At 39.8% G+C, this 27,824-nt stretch overlaps 1 protein-coding gene across 1 annotated transcript in view; it reads left to right on the forward strand.

Annotated features, from left to right (window-relative positions):
- SNAP25 (synaptosome associated protein 25) overlaps positions 1-27,328 on the forward strand; it is a 121,990-nt gene extending 94,662 nt beyond the window's left edge. Inside the window, exons 5-8 of the mRNA XM_044290826.1 lie at positions 2,409-2,526; positions 9,789-9,914; positions 16,158-16,302; positions 26,079-27,328. Of these exons, the coding sequence (XP_044146761.1) occupies positions 2,409-2,526; positions 9,789-9,914; positions 16,158-16,302; positions 26,079-26,147 (458 nt within the window). The 3' untranslated portion in view covers positions 26,148-27,328. The remainder of the gene's footprint in view (positions 1-2,408; positions 2,527-9,788; positions 9,915-16,157; positions 16,303-26,078) is intronic.
- The last annotated feature ends 496 nt before the right edge of the window (positions 27,329-27,824 follow it).

Consider the following 27,824-nt stretch of genomic DNA (forward strand, 5'->3'; position numbering starts at 1 on the left):
GCTTTAAAAATAAAATAAAATAGTTTTCCATTTTAAATTATATAACGTATTTTACTTTACTTACTAAATTGCACAGTAGGTGACTAAAAAGTTAGAATTCTAAAATAAAAATTTATAATTACATAGTTACATATGGTTGAGACAATGTCAAATATATTAAGTTTCACCAGAAGAGGAGAGAGAATATGGATGAAAATCTAAAGGAGCAACTCTTAAAGGGGTTATCCAACATGTAAAACATGCTGCCCAATGTCCGGGCTCCTCATATAGATTATACTTACCCCGCTCCTCAGCACCCGCCTAGCTCCTGCTCCCTGCACGGCTGCCGCTACATCTCCCCGTGATGTTACGGAGGCATACCCCCGTCACGACCTGCTATTGGCTGCCCCCCCCCATCGCCAGATGTTTTAAACCGCACAACGGTGAGATGCAGCGGCAGCCATGCAGGGAGCACGAGCTAGGCGGGTGTCGGGGAGCGGGGTAGGTATAATCTATATGAGGGACCTGGGCATTGGGGAGCATGTTTTATACATTGGATAACCCCTTTAAGGTAACCATATACATTGGATGGATGATGGTCAAATAGCAGTTGAACAAACAAAGTGAACAATCGTTTCGCAGATACGGCCTTAATAATTTAATCCATATCGGCCATTACAGTTGTTTAAACTGCTCATATGTGTTCCGTGAAACCGGGCAATGGATGAAAGATCTTTCTGGGAATATTCTTTCAAAAAAACATGTTTCATTCACAAATAATCTTTTTTCTGAATAAAAGATCTTTAGTCCAACTATTGGCCGAAAATATTAAACATGGCCGACTTCTTTTCAAACGATAATAGTCTGTCATTTCAGCCGACGAACGTTAATTTTGGTTGAAATCATCGATTTTGATCAACTTTAGACTAATGTGTATGGGTACCTTTAGAAATCAGTTTCCCCAGTTGGGGAAGGCAAAGAGCTACATGAGGCAGAATCCAGTCTTCTTGACCCCAAATGGCGATTAAAACTGAATAAAAAGGAGTCCGTCACCAGGAAATTCACTGCTAAACCAGACACAATGCCTTGTAGGACTAGCTTAGCTAAATGTAATGATACCTGTCACTTAGTGATCCGTTGCTTCATTCTGGAGAAAAAGTAGAGTACTTTTAATCCATGTGCAAATGAGCAGTTAAGTGCACTGAGGGTGGGCCTAAACCACTCTGTGCTCAATTGCTTCTCCTGCTTCTTCTGCCAGCCCCTGCCACGTTTTCTTGATTGAAAAGGCTAGGCTAGATAACTTTGCAGGAACTTGGCCCCATGAACCAAGAACATACATTTAGGATTTAGGACTAGGACGCTGCATCTCAGAATACAAACCTTTTATCCTGTGTTTTTTATATGACCCCAGGGCTTGCTGAGACCTGATTTTGTAGTTTTTTGTTTTTCTGACAAAAACTGGATTGGAACCCAACAAAAAGAATAAGTGAAACCTTACCTCGGGTTGGGTTAAGTCAAAGCACCGCCAATAATATGGACATCCACATGACACCCTTGTGTGATACATGCATAACCAGTGCTTAATATGTAGCGCCATCCAGTGTCTGAGTGTATTATCTGGCTTCGAGGCTATGATCTTTGTAGGCATTTGTGTAGCTTATCATGTATCTGTGCTTAAAAATATTCAGATCTATGTATCTATATGAACACGTGTTTCCATTTTGCTAGTGCATTTCGCAGCAATGAATTATGGTCTGTATTTGTTGCCTGACTACGCTAACGCCTTTCTTTTTTTAAGAAGCTCTCTGTTCATTGGTTTGTGTCATGACAATGATCTGTGATAATGTAACAATGATTTGCTGACCTGGATGTTGCACAAAGTCTTTGTCCATAGAAAATGTCTTGAGCCTTCACTAACCGTAACCGAGGTGTCCCATATCATTACATGATTGTCCGATAAACAAAACTCTGATCACGTTCATTTTATTGTTACTTTATTCCATTTTAAATTTTAAAAAAAAATCATTAAAATCCCCAAATGATCAACATCCACTCAATGCATCTATCCCTGAAATGCATTGAAATACCTTTACAGCTCCGTTTTCATAGTCCTTTCTCATGTTCTGTTTAAGACAAATAAAATTTCATTCCACACTGTCATCCCTTTGTCCTGACCAGAACAACTTGATCGTGTCGAAGATGGCATGAACCATATCAACCAAGACATGAAGGAGGCCGAGAAAAATTTAAAAGATTTAGGGAAATGCTGTGGCCTTTTCATATGTCCTTGTAACAAGTAGGTACTGGGTACCGACTATGCTCTGTGGTGTCCAGTTTTTGTCACAGTGAATGTCTGAAGTTTTGTCTTTCTTCTTTGTCCTTTTCCATCTGCTTCATTCTGTGGGGATATAATGCTTGTATTTAATCAGAACAACTGGAACGCATCGAGGAAGGGATGGAGCAAATCAATAAGGACATGAAAGAAGCAGAAAAGAATTTGACGGACCTAGGAAAATTCTGTGGTCTGTGTGTCTGTCCATGTAACAAGTAGGTTCTGCCTGCCTGCCTAAGTCTTTTAGCACCCCAAGGCTGATCATTGAGCCTTGCAGAGATCATCGCTGCTAGACACATGGGCAGGAAAAGCATGTGGCATGCAGAGAGATCAGTATCCATCTCATAGAATAGACAGTGGGAAGTAGACATATTAAAATCAGGCATTCTGCAGTGAAGATTGCACTGCATTCTCTGCTTAGAAATACATACTTCAACACTTCCATCTAAAAAGGTGAAAAACCGTTAAAATAAAAAAATGTTGCCCGTGATATTTGATATCTATACTGAATAGATTTATTTTACCATAAGTCAATCTAAATAATTAAATAAATAACCCAATAATAATATTTTGAAAAGAAACTTTTTTTTAATGTCCAGATGGAAATGTTGAAATGTTAAACGACTGCATGTAGAGAATTCCTAGAAGCTTGTGGAACTTCCTGTCAATTTTCTGAATCGGCCGGCAGTGAAAACTGCATTAGAAATTCTGTTCCTCTCTCAGACGCAGAATAGACTACGTTGTAATGCACACATTTATTGGAAATTCAGTATATAATGTTTTGTCTAGAAGTCAGTGCCTAATAGTTTGCCTACCATGTAGAGAAAATAATATTTTGTCTGGGTCATTTGGTAATAATTTGGTTCCAGTGACCCGGCTGACGTTTGCATTTATAATTTAGATAAAATCGTACTCTTGTTTCAGTTTGCAAGTAATAAGTGCATTATAAATTAGTCTATTTTAGTCTGGACTATGATAGAGAATGGATCCAGCATGTATAGGGAATTGACAAAAATGAGTAAGTCGTGTGCAGCATAGCGGGGAGTGCTTAGGATTCATGGGACCGCTTCCGGATTTTGCTTATGATCTCAGGTCACTATAGTGTAGCCAACCCTTTAGTTTTATGCTAAAAACCCCCATCACCTCCTGGTCTGACTATGTGCCCAGTATCCTATGTTGGAGAAGTAGTATTACAAAGTACAGTAGTATTTAAAAAAATATTTAATATCTACAACATTTGGAGGTAGACAGTTTAGTTCACTTGTTCCTCCACCCAACAATTACATAGATTATTACTATTATTAGCATTAGGCTACATTCACACGTCAGTATTTTTCTATATCCTGAATTTCGGTTCGTTTTTTGCGGATCCGTTGTTCCTGAAAATGTTTCCGTATGTCATCCGTATGTCATCCGTTTTTTGCGGATCCGCAAAAACGGAAAGATGTATAAATTTCACAAAGCAAATAAAGTTGTTTGGATTTCTTTGAAAAAAAATTGAAAAAAAAAGTGAATGAGTGATTTCTGTGGGCAGGATTTAATTTCCAGGAACGGATTCTGCATAAAACGGATGACATACGTAATGACATACGAATGTCATCCGTTTTTTGCGGAACCATTGACTTTGTATTGTACCAGGATCCGATTTTTGCGGAAAAGAATAGGACAAGTTTTATATTTAATCGGACATGCGGAACGGAACAACGGAAACGGACAGCACACATTGTGTTGTCCGATTTTTTTTTTTCCAGGACCCATTGAAAATGAATGGATCCAGAACTGGTCCTGATCTGTTCTGCAAAAAACGGAACAGATCAGGAAAGAAACAACGGACGTGTGAATGGACCCTAACTATGAATAATAATAATTAGTAGTAATAGTACAAATATATTACATTAATTATTATTATATATGATCATTTATTTTCAACTCTACTACCTATTGGTTTGGCAGATCCTGATATCTCACATGAAGTACAGTGCCTTGCAAAAATATTCACCCCCCTTGACTTTTTTCGTATTTTGGTGCCTCACAACCTGGAATTAACATGGATTGTAATAACAGGTGTGTATATGTAATAACATATCATGTGACACTTAGATTGCACACAGGTGGACATCATTTCACTAATTATGTGACCTCTGAAGGTAATTGGCTTGCACCAGAGCATTTTAGGGGCTTCCTAACAAAGGGGGTGAACACATACGCACATGCCAATTTTCTGTTTTCTATTTCTAAACAATAGTTTTATTTATATATTTTTCCTATTTCACTTCACCAACTTAGACTATTGTGTTCTGATCCATCACATATAATTCAGATTAACAAAACATTGAACTTAAGGCTGTAATGTAACAAAATACGAAAAAAGTCAAGGGGGTGAATACTTTTGCAAGGCACTGTATATAGTTCCATTATCGAATAGATGTGCATTCTGCTCCTAAGTTATACGCACAGCCTTCCTTTTCATGTAGTCAAGACAATTTTCTCCCTGTCAGTTTAATAGAAAGAGAATCCCAGATAATGCTGCACATTTGAACATTATCCACTGCAGGCATGCCTAGATTTTAATTATTCTAGCGATGGCACCCCAGTCAAAAATGGTTTTATAAAAGCAGAAAAAAAGTTGCTTAATTAAAAGTTTTTTTCACCTTTAGATAACTGTAATGTATTGGCTTGTATATGAATCACTGCAGCTATTGCTAAATGCATTGCTTTATTTCTTTCTACTTTAATGAGTGAGATTTTCCTGGATAATATATTTCTCTGTGTGTCTCAAGGAATTCCTGTAGGTCATGGAACGAGAATTTTCATAAAGGGGTTTTCTCACCTGGAACAATTATCACTAATTTATAGGCTATGTAATAAGTGCTGGATTAGTGAGCGTGTAGCACTGTGTCCCCCATTCTCTATAATCTGGCCAGGAGGAGATGTGTGTCATACTCCATACATGACTTTAGGAGATATGGAACCAGCTGCACGTGCTCACGTCATTGCTTCTGTATCTCCCATACATTATAATGGAGTGTGTTGTCCACATGCTCAGACTTTTCTCCATTAAAGGGTTTATGCCATGACTGAAAAATGAAAATCAGATATCATATAGTACATGGAGATCTGTTTCTGACAAAGCTAGAACCAGCCCTGTACCTGACATGGGTCCAGAGATCTCCACCTTCATTGCTCAACTGTTCTGCTAGATTATCTTCAGCCTGGAAGCTCAGGAGGCATGTCCTTTCTACTGCAGCTCTCTCCCTGTAACTGCCACAGCTTCTGACAGAACATATGGCTGGTGGCTGGTAAAGATTTAAACGGAGCACGTTCGACCAGCTTAGTGAGGTGGACAAAAAGTAAGGAAAAGAACAAACAGCAGGTGGCGCTATACAGATACATTTTATTTAATAACTCAGTGGCTATACAAAATTTTTAATTACATGAAATTACAAAAGTATTCAGATCCAAGTGCAGAATATGTTTTGTGACACAACCCGTTTAATCTCTTTCTGGACTGTTTATAGGGAATGGGTGACATGAAACTCCTTGTTCTGATCAAAATACCTAGGCTGAAATGTGAGCTCATGAGACTATATGGCTAAGTTGTCTCTATTGATCAATTTCACCTGATACCTATTCTGACAGCCTCAACTCCACTGATCAGACATGTACGAAGAATCCAGATGAGGTTTATTCCAGGCAGAACCCTTATAATTATACATAAATAGTAGGGGAAAAGCTGATTGTTTGTTAGGGTTCAACAGGACATGTGAAAATTCCTATATCTTGAACTACAATGGCTGCCACACACATAGGAAAGGAGGGACTGATTATATCTCCCCCGGCTGCAGGGAGATTGCAGGGACAAACTTTACAAGCAAACACAGTGTAATAACAGCAATATGATAATGCATATTAAACTATATTAAACTATAAAGAAATAGGACATAACACCCCTCTCTTGGACCCCCACTTTAATATTATTGCACAGTTGATTTCGTTAGTATCAATAGTAGCTCCTTGTGTTGGAATTCCTTGAAGCCTGTCTATGAACAGATAGAGAGATGTGTGCTTTCATTGCTGTGGAATGCAACATACGTGTCTATGTGTAGACTATTATACAGTTGCAAGAAAAAGTATGTGAACCCTTTGGATATGGATTTCTGCACAAATCGGTCATAAAATGTGATCTGATCTTCATCTAAGTCACAACAATAGACAATCACAGTCTGCTTAAACTAATAACACACAAAGAAATAAATGTTACCATGTTTTTATTGAACACACCATGTAAACATTCACAGTGCAGGTGGAAAAAGTATGTGAACCCTTGGATTTAATAACTGGTTGAACCTCTTTTGGCAGCAATAACTTCAACCAAACGTTTCCTGTAGTTGCAGTTCAGATGTGCACAACGGTCAGGAGTAATTCTTGACCATTCCACTTTACAGAACTGTTTCAGTTCAGCAATATTCTTGGGATGTCTGGTGTGAATCGCTTTCTTAAGGGTCATGCCACAGCATCTCAATCGGGTTCAGGTCAGGACTCTGACTGGGCCACTCCAGAAGGTGTATTTTCTTCTGTTTAAGCCATTCTGTTGTTGATTTACTTCTATGCTTTGGGTCGTTGTCCTGTTGCAACACCCATCTTCTGTTGAGCTTCAGCTGGTGGACAGATGGCCTTAAGTTCTCCTGCAAAATGTCTTGATAAACTTGGGAATTCATTTTTCCTTCAATGATGGCAATCCGTCCAGGCCCTGATGCAGCAAAGCAGCCCCAAACCATGATGCCCCTACCACCATACTTCACAGTTGGGATGAGGTTTTCTCCACACATAGTGTTGTGTGTTTCTTACAAACAACTCAACTTTGGTTTCATCTATCCACAGAATATTTTGCCAGTACCGCTGTGGAACATCCAGGTGCTCTTGTGCAAACTGTAAACGTGCAGCAATTGTTTTTTGGACAGCAGTGGCTTCCTCTGTGGTATCCTCCCATGAAATTCATTCTTGCTTAGTGTTTTACGTATTGTAGATTCGCTAACAGGGGTGTTAGCATATGCCAGAGACTTTTGTAAGTCTTTAGCTGACACTCTAGGATTCTTCTTCACCTCATTGAGCAGTCTGCGCTGTGCTCTTGCAGTCATCTTTACAGGACTGCCACTCCTAGGGAGAGTAGCAGCAGTGCTGAACTTTCTCCATTTATAGACAATTTTTCTTACCTGTGGACTGATGAACAGCAAGGCTTTTGGGGATACTTTTATAACCCTTTCCAGCTTTATTCAAGTCAACAATTCTTAATCGTAGGTCTTCTGAGAGCTCTTTTGTGCAAGGCTTTATTCACATCAGGCAATGCTTCTTGTGAAAAGCAAACCCAGAACTGGTGTGTGTTTTTTATAGGGCAGGGCAGCTGTAGCCAACACCTCCAATCTCATCTCATTGATTGGACTCCAGTTGGCTGACATCTCACTCCAATTAGTTCTTCGACCTGTCATTAGTCTAGGGGTTCACATACTTTTTCCCTGCACTGTGAATGTTTACATGGTGCGTTCAATAAAAACATGGTAACATTTAAATCTTTGTGTGTTATTAGTTTAAGCAGACTGTGATTGTCTATTGTTGTGACTTAGATGACGATCAGATCACATTTTATGACCAATTTTATGACCAATTTGTGCAGAAATCCATATAATTTTTCTTGCAGCTGTATATAATACATCATCGTCCATTGTTTAGTTTTGTGTTGTATCCCAGAGCAACAATAGTATACAATCACTCTTCATGCCTGAAGAATACATGTCCGAAATCTCACTTAAATTAAAGGAGTTCTCTACTTTAGTAATAAATGTAATCTAACAGAGCACATATAGCAAATCCTGTAGTAGTACTCCTGCTACAGAGATGACAGTGTCGACACAAGATGTGACTACGCCAATCACCGGCTGCAGCTGTGACCTCAGTGGAGTCAGTATGTTACCACTACAGCCAGTGATTGGCTGCAGTGGTCACATGTTGTATCGACATGTCGTTGTGGAAGCAGGAAGGATGGAAACTAGCAGGGACTGGAGAAGCATCCATACCAGAGCGGCAGGGGAGTGATAAGGTGAGTATTGCTCCTTTTTTGTTATTTTACACTATTTTAAGCTTGTTTCACACCTGCAGTAAAGCTATCCAGGAAGCTATTCTGGAAGAGGAACACGCTGACTGAGTTTACCTGTATACGGGCTAGGCGGATACTGTGTGCGCTGTCATACCCCGATTCCGGCTTCAGCGTCTGGTTTCTGGCTGCTCATGCCTGAAACCGGACAAATCCCTGCCGCATCCTATTATACTGTATGGGGTCTGGCAGTGCACGGCAGTATCTAGCTAAGCTGAACACGGTGAACTCCGGCAGGTTGTTCCTCTGCCGGATGGCTTAACCGCAGGTGTGAAACTAGCCTTATCCTGTTTTGTGTATTAAAATAATGGTCTTGTGCATCACTTAAAAGACCACTGTCTTCTATGACATGAACATTTATTAGAAAGTAGAGAACCTGTAGTAAGAGAAAGCAAAGCGTTAAAAGCTCCACAAAGTCATATAAAAATGAATGCACATAGGTCATCTAAATGGGGAAAAATCTTTTTAATTTTTTTCCCCAGAATTTTTTTAATATTTATTTTCTTACCAGGGATTCTCCACTTTTGACTGGTTTTGGCCCTGTGACAGCTGTTACTAATGGTGCATTAAAGCAATAGTGAACCACTGGAGCAGTTGTGCTTAGTGAAAAGTGCTTCACCTCCTATTCATGCCACCAGCTTGTGCATGGACAGGGTGTATTGGGCATTAATGCTATAAATGCTTGTTTTGTTTGCTGCCTCATTCATTTCACTTCAGCAATTTTTTACTTTTATTTTATATTCTGTTGTCTTTGTTGACAAAGGTTTGTACATCAACTCTCGATGTATGGTAACTGTTTACAAGTACCGATATATTATCTCAAAGAGCAAAAAAGAAGTTATCTTATAGTAGTAGTTTTTTTTACAAGTGCCCCAAATCCTTAGAAATGCAGACACTATGCAACCTAACCATTGCATAGTATTACTGCCACAATTAGAGGGCATGTCCATGTGATGTGATGTACACACTATACTTGGCAGTTTTGTTCTGTGTACTGTATGTCTGCCAGTACGTCTTTATTTGTGTGTTTTATGTCAACTATAAGATTCAATGTTCTTTTTACCAGTTGCAAATCGAATAAAATTGTGTTTATCCTGTGTGATGAACGTCTGAATATAGTAATTCAATCTCAGGATTTCACAGCTGATCAATGTCAGCACTAGAATAATTGGTTTCATGATATATCGGTATAAGGTGACGCCCCTGTCAGTTGCTCATCTGCCTGAATCAGCTCTATTATGTCCTACCATGAAGAGTGTGATTTTATTTTATTTTTTTCATTCCTGACGGCTATGCTTTTGTAGGTCACTGACAATGTGCTTTCTGTAGGCTTAAATCAAGTGATGCTTATAAAAAAGCCTGGGGCAATAACCAAGATGGAGTTGTTGCAAGTCAGCCTGCTCGTGTTGTGGATGAACGTGAACAGATGGCCATTAGTGGTGGCTTTGTCCGTAGGTAAGTTTGTATTCTGGCAATTGATATTGTGGCAGTTGTCATGTTCTTTGCATTAGGCCTCATGCACACGGCCGTTGTGCGGCTGTTCCGTGCACGGTCCCCAATGCACAGGCAACATCCGTGCGGCGGCCAGGACGGATTGAGACCCATTCAACTTGAATGGGTCCTTGATCCGTCCGCACCGTAAAAAAAATAGAACATGTTCTATTTTTTTTTGTAGTGCGGACTGGAGGCACAGGACAGAAACACCACGTGGTGCTTCCAGTGGGGTTCCGTGCCTCCGTTCCGCACCACATCTCCCAGATTGCAGACTTATTCAAGGGTGCACATAGTCGGTGCCCGTGTATTGCGGACCCGCTGTATGTGGGCCGCAATATGGCCATGGCCAGGCAACGGCCGTGTGCATGAGGCCTAGGTCTAGACGACAAAGTTTACTAGAAGCTGTAGTTTTCACAAGAGTCATAAGTTAGAAGCCACTAGCCTTGATCATACCCAGACGTAGACTAATTTAAGTCACAAGACTGGTTCTAGCAACATCAGTATATCCAGTACAGTGCTATTACTTGGTGTCAAATATATTTTTTATTACTTTCCCTCAAACATTAATTATATAATGAAATACACACAATAAATAAATAATAGGCCTCATCCATCCACCACAAAAAAAAACCTCTCCTTAGACTTTTCTGTTATCTAAGAGAACATCCCACAACTTCCAATCACCTTCAAATTTCGATACGCTATGAAATCTTATCGCATTTAATCTCTGCCCACATTTGACCAGGTTTATTTTTTCAATCACACCCTATAACTCAAGGAAAGAGTTTTTTCAGTTCTGCGCCAAATAAACCCTACTAGCTGATAGAATATGTTGAATAATTCTATTATTCCTCTCAAAAACCCTATGTAATTGATCTAGAAGGACCTGGAATTAACTTGAAATCCCATAACCTCATATAACAATTTTCTCCCCAAATCCTCTTACTAATTTACAGTACGACCACATATGCTTTAGGTTTCCCCTCTCACCACACCCCCTAAAACATTTGTATTCTGTAGTATTGAAGGTCTTACATAAATGGAGTCAAAGCTGTATGAAATTTTAAAAGATGTTTCCATAAGTGACATTTGTCTGCTGCCCCAACTTAGGTTCTCACTAATTTTATTACATTTGTCCCTCGTCCTGACAAACCAAATAGAGTACAAAAGTATATTATATTGCAAATGCTATGCTAATAAATTAGAGATGCTTAGCAAATACATTTTGTACAAAATCATTTGAGCCCGTCTGCCGCACGCCAAGGTGCTCTCTATAAGACGGGTCCTAACACTAAAGCTCACCTGTTGGGTGCCATGACAGCGACCATGAAATTTAGGAAGTGCAGGTCCCACATGCATGCTGGGCCCCTTTTGGTTTATATCTGTGTGGTGCCAAAATGGCCTTCATTGAATCCAGGGACTACAAATACCAGCATGCATGCTGAGCAGACTATGTACTCATGCTAATTAAAAATCAGCCTGTGTCCCTCGTCCTGTCGAGTTCCAGATCTTGTTCCAACTTCAGCATATTCCCCAATTTAGCATTTTAAGGCTCATTAATATCCAGATATAAACATGCAGTCATTCCTCTTTTCATGATGTGGTCTAAGCTATCGTTTTTCAAGCCATGTTTCTTTCTTTTCACCTCTTTTTATAAACTCTCTTGACAAAATTATATATCTGTAATAACCTGTAAAATTCACCGGCCAGTATATCCGATTTTACAAAATATTTATCTAAACTTTCAAACTTCCAACACAAATTATGTATCAGAATACGTTTTTCCTTCTGCCATCTAAAACTTCAATCCACCATTCCTTGTTTGAGTAAATGGTTCCCAAAAATAACCATTACAACTGATCCTGCAGATCTTTAATCTCTTCTTTTTATTAACTTCGCCCCACAACTTCAAAGAAAACTGAACCACTGGGCATCCTTCACATACTCAATTTTCAGTTTCTCTCATGGCCACAAAACTGCATCCCACTTCAAAGGGTACATAAAATCCCACTCAACTCACAAAGACCTCAGTCCTACCATAGTTGTCCCCATGCTCTATCTTGGCAGCTTTAAGATAATTTAATAAGTTTGGTACTTAAATTCCTCCCCTCCTACTACTTATCATCATTACTTTTCTTGAGAATCTCTGCCTTTTATTATTGCAAATAAATTTAAAAACTCCTGTCATAACAAATCCAAATCTTTCCTGGGAACCATTACTGGAGTGGTAAACATCTAAAATAATAAAGTACCCGAGTTAAAATCATCGTATTTAGCGAGTTAATCCTTCCACAAATCCCTATAGTTACACTTTAACCTTTACAGATCTGGACTCCAAGATAATATATTTACCCATATTCACAAACCCAGGATTAGGTCAATGAGTTTCCGCACACTTCTATCCAAATTGCACTACATTATTTTAGGACTTCTCAATGGTAACATGCAGATATTAATCCAAAATCTTCTAATATTCTAGATAGATTAGGGAGTGTTGAGAGAGGCTTTAACAAAAGTCAGCAAAATGTCTTAAAGGGATTCTGTCACCTCGTTTTAGATTATAGAGCTGCGGACATGCACGGCTAGATCGCCGCTAGCATGTCCGCAATATACCTGTCCTATAGGGCTGAGTGCTTCTATTGTGCTTAAAATATAATTTTATATATGTAAATGACCCTGGTAAGGAGCCCAAGGGGCTGTTCTAACCTTCCTGGTTCCCAGCCACACCCCCCTGTGAAGGAGCCCAGCACCGCCTGCGTCCTCCGAATCTCCTCCTAGCTCACAGTTAGATCGCCGTAAGATCGCGCATGCGCAGTGCCGGTATTGTGTTCCTTCCTTGAGCTGGCATCAGCCTCAGGGAAGGAACTGCGCATCGCGAGATTACAGCAATCTAACTGAGCAAGAAGGAGATTCGGAGGACGCAGGCGGTGCTGGGCTCCTTCACAGGGGGGAGTGGCTGGGCACCAGGAAGTTTTAAGCACAATAAAGGCACACAGCCCTATAGGACAGGTATATTGCGGACATGCTAGCGGCGATCTAGCCGTGCATGTCCGCAGCTCTAAACCTAAAACGAGGTGACAGAATCCCATTAAGTAAAAAGAGATCATTTACTGTGTATGCTTTACCGCTGACCTTAATGCCTGAGATATCTATACTCATAATAATACTTCTAACTACCGGCTCCCTTGCCAAAGCAAAAATAGCTGGTGATATGGGACACCCCTGCCTAGGGACTCTACTAATCTCTATCTCCTCCCATAATGAGGTGAGTAATTTAGCTGGCAAGAAATATAAAGCTTTTAAACTATGTAAGAAAAAAACATCCCCACACCTTCAAAAAAAAAAAAAGAGGCAGCTGATAGATATGGAGAAGGCCTTTGATTTTAAGACCAAAACTATGTCAACTTTTACTTATTTTGCTCACTTATATAGCGTTGGCATATTTCACAGCACTTTACAGATATTATCATCACTCACTGTCCCCAAGTTGCCTATCAGTATGTCTTTGGTGTGTGGAAGGAAACCAGAGTACCTGGAGGAAACCCAGGCAAAGACAAGAAGAACATACAAACTCCATACAGATGTTGTCCTTGGTCAGAAGTTTTTCCTATTAATTACTGAAACTAAATCAATAATCTTCCTAATATTATCTGGAGCCTGTCTAGATGGAACAAACCCTACCTGCTCCCTGCCAATCAATGATTCAGTAACCCCATTCAATCCCCCTGCTACAAAAGCTGAACAGATCTTAAAATAAGCATTTACTATGGAGATTGGCCTAAACTTTTTACCATTAGCATGATCCTTCCCCTGCTTTGGAATTACAACAATTACAATTTCTAGAAACTCTTTACCTATCCCCCCATTTCTCATAGAAAATGTAATGTCTAGGCATATAAGGACATAAAAAATTCCTAACTTTTTTAAATTACTGATCAGATTAACAGAAAACCGATCAGGGCCTGGTTCCTTTCCTAATTTTACTAATGAAAAATGCATGCTCCCAATTTATACAAAAGTGAAAAAAAAGGCTTGTTTTATATTTAGAACTTCCAGAGTATTTCTTCAAAAAAATTCCAGGTAGTATAGAAGTATACAAGGAATCGGAAGTGCTTCTTTCACTCAGCATCTTTGCGGCTCTGCATTACACTGGCCGATACACTGGGACGATATTCGCTAAAATCGTTAGGGATCATCTTGCAGTGTAATACTGCCGCAGAATGCCTAAAAATCAGCACTTGTCGGCTGTTGATCATGCTGTCTAATAGTGATCTGCCACTGACAAACCACTAAACAGTATAGGGACGAGCAATGGCATAGAGATCGCTCCTCCTCATGCTGTGGAAGAGATTGCTGCATGTAATAGCATCAGTCTCCTTCGCCAGTTACCAAGCGTCTGCCGCATTGGCCTGTCTAATATTGGCTTAAGGTCCATCAGGTCCAAAACCTCCATAAAGCTGCCATTCCTTGTATTCTTCTATACTACCTGGAATTCCTTCCAAGATATACACTGGTATTTCTACGTATGCACTAACTTTTGGAATAAAACAAGCCTTTTTTTATGTTTGCATCAATTGGGAGCGTGCTGTGTTTTCTTTTATTAACTCCACAAGCTTCTCCCCTACGCCATTCGTATCAGCCCTAGAGTGCGCCCCATTCTCTATACAATTTCCTAATTTTAATCACTTAATAGAACTCAAAATTTCCTCCTCAACTATTTAACCTCTCCTATAACTCCTTAATTTTAGTTATCCAGAAAGCCTCCAACCCTATCAGCTCTGACCATCTCCAGTGCACTATATAGCTTTTGATAATATCTGAATTCCCCATATATTTTATCTTTATTTGATGTCAGATTCCTCTTCGAAATCTCTTTATATACCACATTATTATTTTCCACATTTTACTAACCAAGCCAGGCCTATCTATTTTATTTGCTTATTTATAATACCAGACTCTTGTTCATCTAATTGCCCTTGACCTTATCTGAATCCAATATATTTATCTGACTTTTTATGTCCCCAATCTGTTTTATTAAAAAGTTTGAAAAAAATCTTTGGTTCTCCATTTTCCACTTCTCTAATCTATTCTCTAGCACCTCAGGGCCATTACTTAAAGGGGTTGTCCAACCAACCAGTCCCATTTTCGGAACCTGTGCCTAGTGAAAAAAAACACCTGTCCACAGTCCTGGCGTTCCCACATTGCAGCCTCGCGTGGATTGGTCCCGTGACAACCACAGAAAATTACTGACCTCAAGATGTACCATTCTAGCACTTGTGAGCACAGTGACCGGCTGTAGCAATCACAAGACCAAGCCAATTCTGGTTTGGTGGGGACCCTAAATGGACAAGAATGGAGCCGCAGTGCAGAACTGGTGGGGCTGTAGGACAGGTGTTTTTTGTTTTTTTTAATTGGGCACAAGTTCTGAGCATTGGGTTGGTTTTCTCATATACTGGACAACCCTTTTAAATTGGTTGTATTATGGGATTTAAAAAAGTCACTTTTTTCATAAATTGCACCTCCGCTGGGCTGTGTCTGGTATCGCAGCTTAGCCCATGCACTTTCTCATACAGTAAACCCATTCAATGTGAAAAAAATTCCGATGATTGATTGAGGACTTAAAGTCTCTACTAATATCTTTAGCAGGGGGTTCTCTAGTGTGCCCAGTTGACTGTATGCCATGCTTTCTGTACAGCTACATGCAGAAATTAACCATATGAACTGAGCTGATATTTAAAGGAAGATGACTTTTCAATTTAGTTGATTACTGGAAACTACTGAAATTTGATTCGAAATTTTAAAGACGAGCTGTCGTGTCTTCTGACATGCTTGTTTTAGTAAATACCAGTATTCCTCATAAAATATAAATTCTGTAGTATCTTCTCCTATAACTCTGCATTGCCATTGTGTTATTTCTCCTAGAAATTTATGAATAAATTGACAACTGGGTGTTAGCAGTTGGGGCATGTCCTTACACAATATGACACTGGCGGCACTGATGGGGACACACACATCCCCAACTGGTAACACCCAGTTATCAATGTATTCATAAACTTCTGGGTGGCATAACAGAGGAACAAAACAGCTCAGAGTTATAAGAAAAGGTGATACAGAATTGCTACCTTATTGGTAATACGATTATTTACTTAGGCAGAAATACATTAGAAATGTGGAGTTTTAACCATTGTATTATATTCTTTACAGAGTAACAAATGATGCTCGAGAAAACGAAATGGATGAGAACCTTGAACAAGTCAGTGGCATTATTGGAAACCTACGTCATATGGCTCTTGATATGGGTAACGAGATTGACACACAAAATCGCCAGATCGACAGGATCATGGAGAAGGTCAGTAGAACTGTTCTTGGAAGAAAATAAACATGAGTTTACTTCTTCCATATTCTTCCAAAATAATAGATATGTTAGACAGATCAATGGTGGTCCTGCATCTGGTTCCTGAATTCAAATAAGATCATGTTCTCCAGTTTCAGTACAGAAAAGTCATGCATGAACTAAAATTTTTGTATTGGGATTGGGAGTTATAGAAGCTTACTAGTGAAATAACTAATATATGTTTATTATAGGTTTGAAACTTTCAGGCATAACTTTTTGGAATTATAAAAACAGTGGTGTGTGGCATTCTCCAAGAGGTTGTCCACTTTATATATTTTTTTTACTACAATCTTCTGATAATTAGCTGATAATAGGATGGACTGCTGAAGGAACCTCTAACAATCAGCTGTGATATCATTGTATTATACGGTAGAGCAGATCTTGTGTCAGCATGGATAGGCTGCACATGCATTGCAGAGCAGGTGGATAAAACACCTTTGCTGCTGGTACTGCTGGGGTGACCAGACAATAGACTCAGATATACCAGGTCTGAACTCACAGATGTAGCTGAGATGGATGACTGGTGTAGCAGACATGAAGGTTGACCTGTGTAGTAGAGCTGGAGGGCCAGTTTAACAGAGCTGTAGGACTGTTGAGACAGGGCCAGTGTAGCAGAGCTGGAGACCAGATGTATCAGAGCTGGGGGCCCAATGTAGCTGGAAGGACCAGAATAGCAGGGTTGGGCTGCTAGTGTTGCAGGAGACGCATGTAACAAACTTGAATAACTATACAGCTTCCTGCCACCAAAGTTGAGTTTAGATGTCACGGCTGGGTGACGATATCAGTGCACATCGGGTTCCAGTAGTAACCCAACACAAAGGAAGAGAGAGCCAGCTGTCTGAAAGAGGGGAGTGGGGCAGCGCACTGGTGCTGGGACAGATCAGTATGGCCGCTTTCAGAAGATTTTGACGAAGAAGATAGAGGATGTTTAGCATGAAACTAGGAGCTTTAATGTCCTTTTTGGTAACCCAGTTCTGTCTTCAGGGTCATAGCTAATCAAATAGATCAGTTTCAGATTAATCTACTTGCAGTGTAGAATTTGATTTATGTAATAATCATCATTGGGGTCTTGGACAGAGAGAGAAGACATCTACCTATGTCTACATTGGGTAATTTGTTGAGAGAGACATGAAAATTGTTAGGAATCTTGTGTGTAGAAGATAACTTCAAACATAAGTGAGTCGATTTGTTCAATCACTTTGAGGGGACTTATAAATAGTGGATACATTTTCTGTCTTTGAAGTGAATTTTCTTTGTAGAGAGCCATGCTTTTTTATCCTCTGGAGCATGTTTGGAGTAGGATGCCACTGCTTATCATCATTCTTTTTAGCCTTGGATGCACCTGTGTACACATTTACTTGAACATCGGTCAATGTTTCAGATATCAAGACAGATTTTTTTTTCCATAGCTTGAAACCGACAGTTGGGAAAGATGGGAAGATACAGACGAAGCTCTAGTCCAAAGACCATATAAAATGTAGATTTTCTGGTAGATTAGGTCACTAAGTTGTTATGGGTGAATTTAGTCCAAGGAAGAATTGTCTTGATGGACATTAGAAACAGTGTCTAGAAATTCCTCCATAAATTGATTCTCTCAGTCTAATCATTATGTTCTGGATGATAAGTGAAGTTAAATCCATGGAAATCTTCAGCACCTCGCACAAAACTCTCTGAACATATAGTCAAATTAAACTCCTTGGTCCAAACAATATGGGAAGAAAGGCTATGGAAACAATAAATCTCTTTGAAGAAGATGGTGCAGAGGGCAGGCTAGTCAAAGCAATAAATGCACCATCATGGATAAGTGATCCACCGTGACCCAGATAGAGGTAAAGCACTAATTATGGGGTAAATCGGTAACAAATTGCATGGCTAACTCGAATTAGAGTTCTCAAGGTATAGGTGGAGGCGGCAGAAATCTGAGGTGTCAGACAGGTGGACTTGAACTGAGTGCAGTTGGTACTAGAAGCAACTAACTTTTACATGTTATATCTTCAAGTGGACTACAAGTAGAAGCAGGAAAGAATAAATGTGGTGTATTTGACTCTGGGTTGGCGAAAAGTATTGAAGAGTGAGCCCATGACAAAACTTACTCACCTAGGGAACAGAGATCTTCCTTTTGGGGGGCTTCCAGGGTATATATTAATTGCTAGGGTGCAACTTGGTTCAGGTATGTGAGTAGTTGCTTCATTGGAGATATGTGAGGATCTGAGGAGGGCATCAACACTACAGTTTTACCAGCAGGATGGTAGTTGAGAATGAAGTCAGAAGTAGAATATAAGAGCACCCAACAGGCTAAATGAGAATTTAATCAGTTGGCTGATTGCAGATATTCAAATGGTCAGTGTAATTGTTATTTACAATTTTGCTTCCTTCAGGAGATGACACCATTCTTCTAGGGTAAGATCAAATGCAATGAGTTCATGGTCACTGTCATAGGTTTTTGTCTAAAGGGGAAAATATTTAGGAGAAGAATACATAGGGATTGTTCTTGACTTCATCAGTCTTTTACGGAAGCACAGCTTCAACCCCTATAGTAGATGAATCAGTCTTCAGAGAGAATGGTCTATTAATGTCTGTTTGATGTAGAACCATCCAGCATAGAGGCAGGGCAGAGTGCTGGTTGCAGAGTGCTATTGCATTTGTGTTTTTATGTTTGTATCTGTATTTCACCATAGCAATAGTGCACCTGCATACAAGGTTGTGCTGGCTGAACCCCCCACATTTTTTTATTTGTAGTATATATTGGAGGCGTGGCGATCTCCAAGCAGTCATGCACACCTGACCAGTTACTCTGCCCTGGAGGCTGGTTTTAAAGTCAGTATAAAACTGAGTCTGCTTATATAGCACCTACCAGTAGCCATTTGGCTCCAGAAGTATATAGTGGGCTCAGCATGCATGTTGGTACTTGCAACCCTGGATCCGATGAAAGCTGTAATGGCACCGGACGGGGTTAAAAGCAGAGTGTGCTTGGCGTGCATGCTGTACCTGCGCTCCCTGGACTTTGTGTGTACTGTCATGGCCCATAACAGGTATCAACTAGTGTTAGGGACCACTCATGGAGGTGACCTTGACGTGGTGAGTGGCTTATTACGCTTTGGCAAAATGTACACCAATGCCTCATTCAACATCTAGCATAGAGGCAGGGCAGAGTGCTGGTTGCAGAGTGCGATTGCATTTGTGTTTTTACGGATGTAGAACCATTACAGAAGAGAAGAGAGTCTTGAGAAAGCTCAATGCTTGCACTGTAGAATCCTGCCAATTTATTGGTGAGAGCTTGTTAGGGGGTGCAACCACCTGGGAGTAATTCTATATGAACTGCTGGTAGTAAATTTGTGAAGCCAAGGAATCTCTGGAGGGTTTTAAGGCCAACCGGTTGTGGCTAGTTCAAAATTGATAATATCTTTTCAGAATCCATCTGTAATGCCCCAGAAGAAATCATCTATCCCAGAAAAGGAAGCTCTTGATATAGAAATAGGCATTTTTCCAGGTTGGTGTACAAGCAATTCTTTTGAAGTTGGAGTAGAAATAAGCGCACAAGGCAGTAAGTGTCCAACTCATGTCCCAGAATATTTCAATTACAAAATGCTGGAATACAGCACTGTAAAGGTCAAAAGGCTTAACTGGATACTTGTAGTGACCATTCCAGACTTCATCTGCCAACTTAATATGAATCAGATTGTAGGCTTGACATAAATCTAATTTAGTGAAGAAATAACCACAATTACGAGTGTCATAAAAGTTCAGAATTGAGGGTTAGTGGATAGTGATCTTTCACCGTGATCTGCTAATCGATGCATAGTCTGAAAGATCCATCTTTATTCTTCATGAAGAAGAACCCTGTTCCAGTGGGTGAGGTAGATTTGAATGAACAATGAGGTGAGAGAGTCTCAAATATTTTTGGGGAAAATACATCTATAAGAACCTCACAATTGGAGGAATGCCAGGGATTTATGGAGACAAAATTGAGTGACAAGGTAGAGGATCAAGGAAGGTATTTAAAACATGTTAAAAACAAGATGGACTCTATTTGGTAATTTGATCAGCTGACCATGCAAATAGTGGTGAAAGCAGTTTGAACAGCCTAGCTAGATAACATCATCAGTGCAAGCCAAGTTCGCATGACAATTTCAGGTGAAGGAGACGAGACTGAGCCAGCAGGAGGAGGAAGCAAGACAGAAGCATTTCTCAGGACCATGGCAATCCGTGGGTTATCCAAGTAATAGACGTGCTGGGACCTCCAGAAAGACAAGCTGTCTATAGCTACTTCTAACAAAATAATTGACATTGGTCCTGGTAAGGATCCTCCTGTGTGAAAAGGGTTTTCTGGGATTTTAATACTGATGACCTATCCTCATGACGGCAATCAGGTAAACAATGATGGGAAGGCTGGACCGTGGCCTTCTCTTCAACCAGTTGATCGGCGGGGGTGCCGGGTATCGCACCCCTGCCGATCTGATATTGATGACCTATTCTGAGGATAGGTCATCAATATTAAAATCCTTGTAACCACCTTTAACTCAGAAGTTTGAAAGTTCGTTTTTTTTTGGGGGGGGGGGATTTTATAGGAAAATCCCTTTAATCTTGTTCACACATACAGTTTTACTTGGGTTCCTGCCACTGCAAAAATGTACAATGGGAATTTAAATATTATGTTTACTAATGGGGTAAAATCTTCACATATTTGAAGGCATAGTTTAAAATTATACTTGCCCTATCAAGGTTCTGTCATGGATTGCTACAGGTCTTGCCCTGTGACTGAAACTGCCTTTGATCCAGAGATTTGACCTAATACTGCCTTCTGTCTAGTATCCACTCTTGGTCTTGGCCTGCAAATATTGAACTATGAACAAGGCCGAAGATAATTGCATGTATGACCTCTGCCCACATGTACCATATTTCCAACGCTGGATCTGATGTAATGTAAGCCTAAAACTGGAAATACATTGGCAGTCATGAACTTCTGGGAACATACAGCAGAAAGATGAGTCAAAAAGTAAAGCTCACCTGCCGGCTCCACTCCACCCAGACCAATGAAGCGAAAGAAGAGAGTATATTCCAGCATCCAATTTACAGATAAATGCAGTGTTTATTTCATCTAGTAAAACAATCCAAATAGCAAAGGATACATTGGTGAACTAGGACTAGCAAGCCTCCCCCGCCCTTCCCATTCCTGGCGAGCTCCTTCTATACTTCACTGTCCTCCTGCTCTGTATTCTGGAGAAAGACAGCCCATATGGCATCTTAGGTCCTAAGACGTGAACTGGGTATAATCCCGTCTTTTGTGAGAGATTTGACTTCTATTTAAAGTGTGCACATCAGATAAAGCATTAAAATGAGACCAGATCTTTTTCGACACCTCAGCGGTTTTCTTTTTCAAGTGTGCAAAAATGATATTCCAGTATTTACTGCAGCAATACTCATACCTTCCATGAATTTTTATTGTCTCTGTTGCTTTTTCTCTTTTTTAGCTTCAGTAATTAAGTCTGTGTTGCATTCCTCAAAGTTTTGTACAAATGTATTGTCTCTAAGGGAGATAACTGCAATATACAGTACTACAGTATATGGAGGAACGGTACATCCTCCATGTGCTCATTCTGTGCATGAGGCCTTATAGAGATTAGTAAACCGATATGCACAATAATTATTATCATAGCTAAAAATGTTTAGAGGAATCAGTTCAGTGAATTAGCATGTATTTATAGGGGTTTTCCGGGGGTAAGTAGGAGATCAATATCTGATCTGTAGGTGTCTGACTCCCGGCAACCCCCGCCGATCACTCGTTTGATGAGAATGCAGCACATCGGTGAGCCCTGCAGCCTATTCCTAGGCCAATGAAATCAACTTCATTGGTCACATGGCCTACAGGCAACTCAGTCCCATTCAAGTGAAAGGGCCTGAGCTGCAGTACCAAGCTCAGCCACTATACAATGTACGGCACTGTGCTTGGAATGCAGTGAAGAGGCTGCAATGCTCACCAGAGCTCTATGGCCTCTTCAAAGAGCTGATACCCACAATCAGATATTAATGAGCTCATCTGAGGGAAACCCCTTTAAAATAATTTAAAGGGGTTTGCCACATACTTTTATTTATTTTTACAAAAGCATAGTTAATGTAGCAAAATGGCGGCTTAACACTGGGTTGTTTGTTAATATTGATGATTGTAGACAGGAGGAGCCCTGTGCCAGTTTATACAAGGGACTAGGGCTGCCCTAAATTTCCCCTCTACTTTCTCACAGGCCTTATAGCGGCTGCTTAGGGTACTACATATGGTATTACTATTATTAGTCTTATTTTCTAAATGTGTCATCAGGTTACCAAAGTTTATAAAATTGGGCATTACATCTAAACTCTTTATATATTGTTGATCTCGGCTGCCTTAACTGGAATTTATTATATGAATGAGCATATTATTAGAATATAGCTGATATACTGTCCTCGGTCCTCCATTTCCCATTTTGCAAACCACAAAGTTTATTTACTTCTTCTAGTCTAGGGTCTGTCCAGAGGGGGGTAAATATACTGAATTCTTCTGAACCACAGGCATTCCTGAACACCCTTAAGTATTTTTACATCATATGAAGGGTTGGGTTCACTTCTTTCTATTCCATTATTCTCCAATAGGTATAAGATATATTGTTCTTTATTCAGTAGCTGGCACAGAAAATGATCAGACAGATTAAAGTTCAAATTTATCCTGTCATTCTCTCAATAAGGGTACAAGATCTAGGATCTTTAGATACAGTTGCAAGAAAAAGTATGTGAACCCTTTCGAATTATATGGATTTCTGCACAAATTGGTCATAAAATGTGATCTGATCTTCATCTAAGTCACAACAATAGACAATCACAGTCTGCTTAAACTAATAACACACAAAGAATTAAATGTTACCATGTTTTTATTGAACACACCATGTAAACATTCACAGTGCAGGTGGAAAAAGTATGTGAACCCCTAGACTAATGACATCTCCAAGAGATAATTGGAGTGAGGTGTCAGCCAACTGGAGTCCAATAAATGAGATGAGATTGGAGGTGTTGGTTTCAGCTGCCCTGCTCTATAAAAAACACACACCAGTTCTGGGTTTGCTTTTCACAAAAAGCATTGCCTGATGTGAATGATGCCTCACACAAAAGAGCTCTCAGAAGACCTACGATTAAGAATTGTTGACTTGCATAAAGCTGGAAAGGGTTATAAAAGTATCTCCAAAAGCCTTGCTGTTCATCAGTCCATGGTAAGACAAATTGTCTATAACTGGAGAAAGTTCAGCACTGCTGCTACTCTCCCTAGGAGTGGCCGTCCTGTAAAGATGACTGCAAGAGCACAGCACAGACTGCTCAGAGAGGTGAAGAAGAATCCTAGAGTGTCAGCTAAAGACTTACAAAAGTCTCTGGCATATGCTAACATCCCTGTTAGCGAATCTATGATACGTAAAACACTAAACAAGAATGGATTTCATAGGAGGATACCACAGAGGAAGCCACTGCTGTCCAAAAAAAACATTGCTGCACGTTTACAGTTTGCACAAGAGCTCCTGGATGTTCCACAGCAGTAGTGGCAAAATATTCTGTGGACAGATGAAACCAAAGTTGAGTTGTTTGGAAGAAACACACAACACTGTGGAGAAAAAGAGACAGCACACCAACATCAAAACTTCATCCCAACTGTGAAGTATGGTGGTGGGGGCATCATGGTTTGGGGCTGCTTTGCTGCGTCAGGGCCTGGACGGATTGCTATCATCAAAGGAAAAATAAATTCCCAAGTTTATCAAGACATTTTGCAGGAGAACTTAAGGTCATCTGTCCTCCAGCTGAAGCTCAACAGAAGATGGGTGTTGCAACAGGACAACGACCCAAAACATAGAAGTAAATCAACAACAGAATGGCTTAAACAGAAGAAAATACGCCTTCTGGAATGGCCCAGTCAGAGTCCTGACCTGAACCCGATTGAGATGCTGTGGCATGACCTCAAGAAAGCGATTCACACCAGACATCCCAAGAATATTGCTGAACTGAAACAGTTCTGTAAAGAGAAATGGTCAAGAATTACTCCTTACTCCTGACGTTGTGCACGTCTGATCTGCAACTACAGGAAACGTTTGGTTAAAGTTATTGCTGCCAAAGGAGGTTCAACCAGTTATTAAATCCAAGGGTTCACATACTTTTTCCACCTGCACTGTGAATGTTTACATGGTGTGTTCAATAAAAACATGGTAACATTTAATTCTTTGTGTGTTATTAGTTTAAGCAGACTGTGATTGTCTATTGTTGTGACTTAGATGAAGATCAGATCACATTTTATGACCAATTTGTGCAGAAATCCAGATCATTCCAAAGGGTTCACATACTTTTTCTTGCAACTGTATGTATAAACCTAAATAATTTAAATTACCATAATTACTGCTCTATAAGACGCACCCTCCCACACAAAAGTGTGTATGCCTTATAATGGGAAGTCTAATGAGTGTGTCCATTATGGAAGCACTCATTAGTATAGTAGGACAGGGGAGCAGTGAGTATAGCGGGTGCTGGCTTTACTCACCCCTCCCTGGTCTTCTCCGGTTGCTGCGCTGTGTTGTGTCTTGACAGCATACAGCATCAGGATGTAGTGCTGTAAGCATGCAGTGCGATGTCTGGTCACAGTGCAGTGCTGTAGGAAGAGTGCGCTGGATCTCCTGAATGGCGGCACCTTTCGCAGCAAGAGAGGTAACTTCTTTATTTATTTATTTTTTATCTGATCTGAGATCTGATAAAGACTGGTGGTCTGATCAAAAATATTATTTTTCTTCTCCAAAATCTAGGTGCGTCTTATGGTGCAGGAAATGTGATAGTTATACAGAGAGAATATTCAGATTTCCCAGCTCTTCTGCATCAATACAGATTTTTTTCTCTTTTCTTTCAAAATGTAAATGGAATCTATCTGTGCTACTTAAAAATATCAACATATTATTTGCATATAACATTATTTATTCCATTGCAAGCCCCATATTCAAACCCCTTTATTTCCTTGTTGCTTCTTACCATCTCAGCTAATAGCTCTATTGCCAAGGCGAAGAACAGGAGTGACAGAGAACATCCCTGTCTCTTTTCTCTTTCTATTCGGATCGCTTCTTATTTTTTACTTTTATTTTACTCATGTATATAGCGCTGACATATTTCACAGCGCTTTACAGACACTATCACTGCTTGCTGTCTGCAGGGCAGCTCACAATCAAAGTTCCCTATCTGTATGTTTTACCGGGAGTAAACCCATACAGACATGGGGAGAACATACAAACTCCATGCAGATGTTGCCCATGGTCGGATTCTAACCTGGGACCGAACCCACCACACATGTGCAGCTTGCTCTTCATTCACCACCATAGGACTTTGGAAAATAGCCGAGTGCGCTGTAAATGGAGATCAAACTGCTTATGGGCGGTGTGCTATCCTTTCTTTTTTGGGGGCTCTGTCCTGGAGATAGTAGTGAGTCCCAGAGGTAAGGTGATGGCATATCCTAGTCATAAACCATCAATGTCCCAAATGGGACATCGTCTAGCAGCGAAGGGGATATAAAAACCGAGGAAGAAAATGCCAGCCTTGATAAATCTCCTCTTGCACCTCTATTTAGATCCATATGTGGTGCAAAGCTTGGACACATATATAACATATAAAGTTATTACAACTTTTCTAAAAGATTATCTAGAACATCGCTAGATACTTACACCACTTTTCTCCTTTGTCTTTCCCAGGCCGACTCCAACAAAGCCAGGATCGACGAGGCCAACACACGTGCCACAAAGATGCTGGGCAGTGGCTAGAGAACAGGAACCTTTATTTTATGCTCCATACTGTCCTGCTAGACAGTACTTTCATGCTTTTATCATGGTATTTACATACTAGGTTTGCACACATGCACATATCACCCTCCCTTCTACCCTATTGTAAATGTTGTCCTGTGTAGTATGTCAGCTTTCCAAAAATATACTTGTAATTATGATTTTTATTTTATTTTTTTCGAAGTATATTCCTTTCCAAAGGTTGTATATAGTGATCTACGCTGGCTCACTATAGCGTTTTATTTAATTATTTTAGGTTGTATCATTTTTTTTTATGATGTTTGCTGAATGACAACAGTGTAGGAATGTTTAACGTGCTGTTCCTTACTCTATACAGTATTGTTCTTGTAAATCTGTGACATTCCACAGAGCTACTGCCTATATCCTTTTTTTGGTGTCATGATACTTAAAACTGTGGGACTGTCCTGGGTTCAATGTTGCTTCCATCTGTTATAATTTCATGATTAGAACGTGAAACTATATTACTATAATAAGCATTGCACTAACAAGTGATGTGAGTTATGCATTTATGCATGAAAATAAATAGACATTTTAGATGCCTACATACAAGGACTTTTTCCCGTGGCAGTAGCACATTCAATAAAAGCATGCTGAGTATTTGGACACTGTTGGGACTATGTTATACCAGCAAGTTTGCAGTAGTGCCACTCTTCTGTCGATATATTGTTCTATTTAATCATGATCATGCTTTTTTATTTATTTCAAAAGGACAGACTTGGCACACATATCCAGCAAAAGAAAATGTTGATTTTTTTTTAGTTTGCTGGTGATATATAAAATACAAAAAAAAAATAATAATATATATATACATATAAAGGTTGTAATATAGGGTTTGGGTACTGTTTATGAGGATCCTCTTTTGGAGGAAATGACTACAGTCTAAAATGGTACAAAGATATGTAATTTTTATAAGGCTGGGTCTCGTTAGCCACTTTTCCCCCCAATGTGGACTTTCTTTTTTTCTTTCTTTTTAAGGTTTCGTTGCTTACCTAGAGCTATGCACTCCAAATCGCTGAGATGTTTAAGTAGATTTAAATTAAGACAATAATCTAAATGAATGAACTCTAGATAAACTGTGATATCAAAATCATTGCAGCATGTACTATGAAATTCCTTCTGTCTCCTGTCAGTTTGTGACGTGATTGACATTTTGTAGCTAGTTTAAAACAATTAAAAACGATAAATCTGAGCGCTTCCGTTTGTTTGGTTTTCTTGGCCGTGTGTCATTACTTTACACCCACATTCAGGATCAAAGTGTTTTTTCCGCTCTCACTGAAACCAACAGATTGTCAAGTGTTCATCCAGCTTTCAGAACGCCTTTGGGTTGTGAATAACATGAAATGACTAATAGAGAGGCCCAAGGTAATAAATTCATAAGTATCATATTGGGTGATATTGCAGACTCTATCCCCGGGTGTCTGTTGTATGAAACACCGGAAATCCGGTCGGCTGTGACGCGCGCTGCACTTGGGAGCGGGTGACATTTTTAAACAACGGACTTCTGCCATACATGTAAGGGTCCATTCACACGTCCGCAATTCTGTTCCGCATTTTGCGGACCCATTCATTTCTATGGGGCCACACTATGTGCTGTCCTGGTCCGCAATTCCGTCCCCGAAGAAAATAGAACATTTCCTA

The sequence above is a fragment of the Bufo gargarizans genome, chromosome 4 (assembly GCF_014858855.1).
Source record: "Bufo gargarizans isolate SCDJY-AF-19 chromosome 4, ASM1485885v1, whole genome shotgun sequence".
Classification (NCBI taxonomy): Eukaryota; Metazoa; Chordata; class Amphibia; order Anura; family Bufonidae; genus Bufo; species Bufo gargarizans.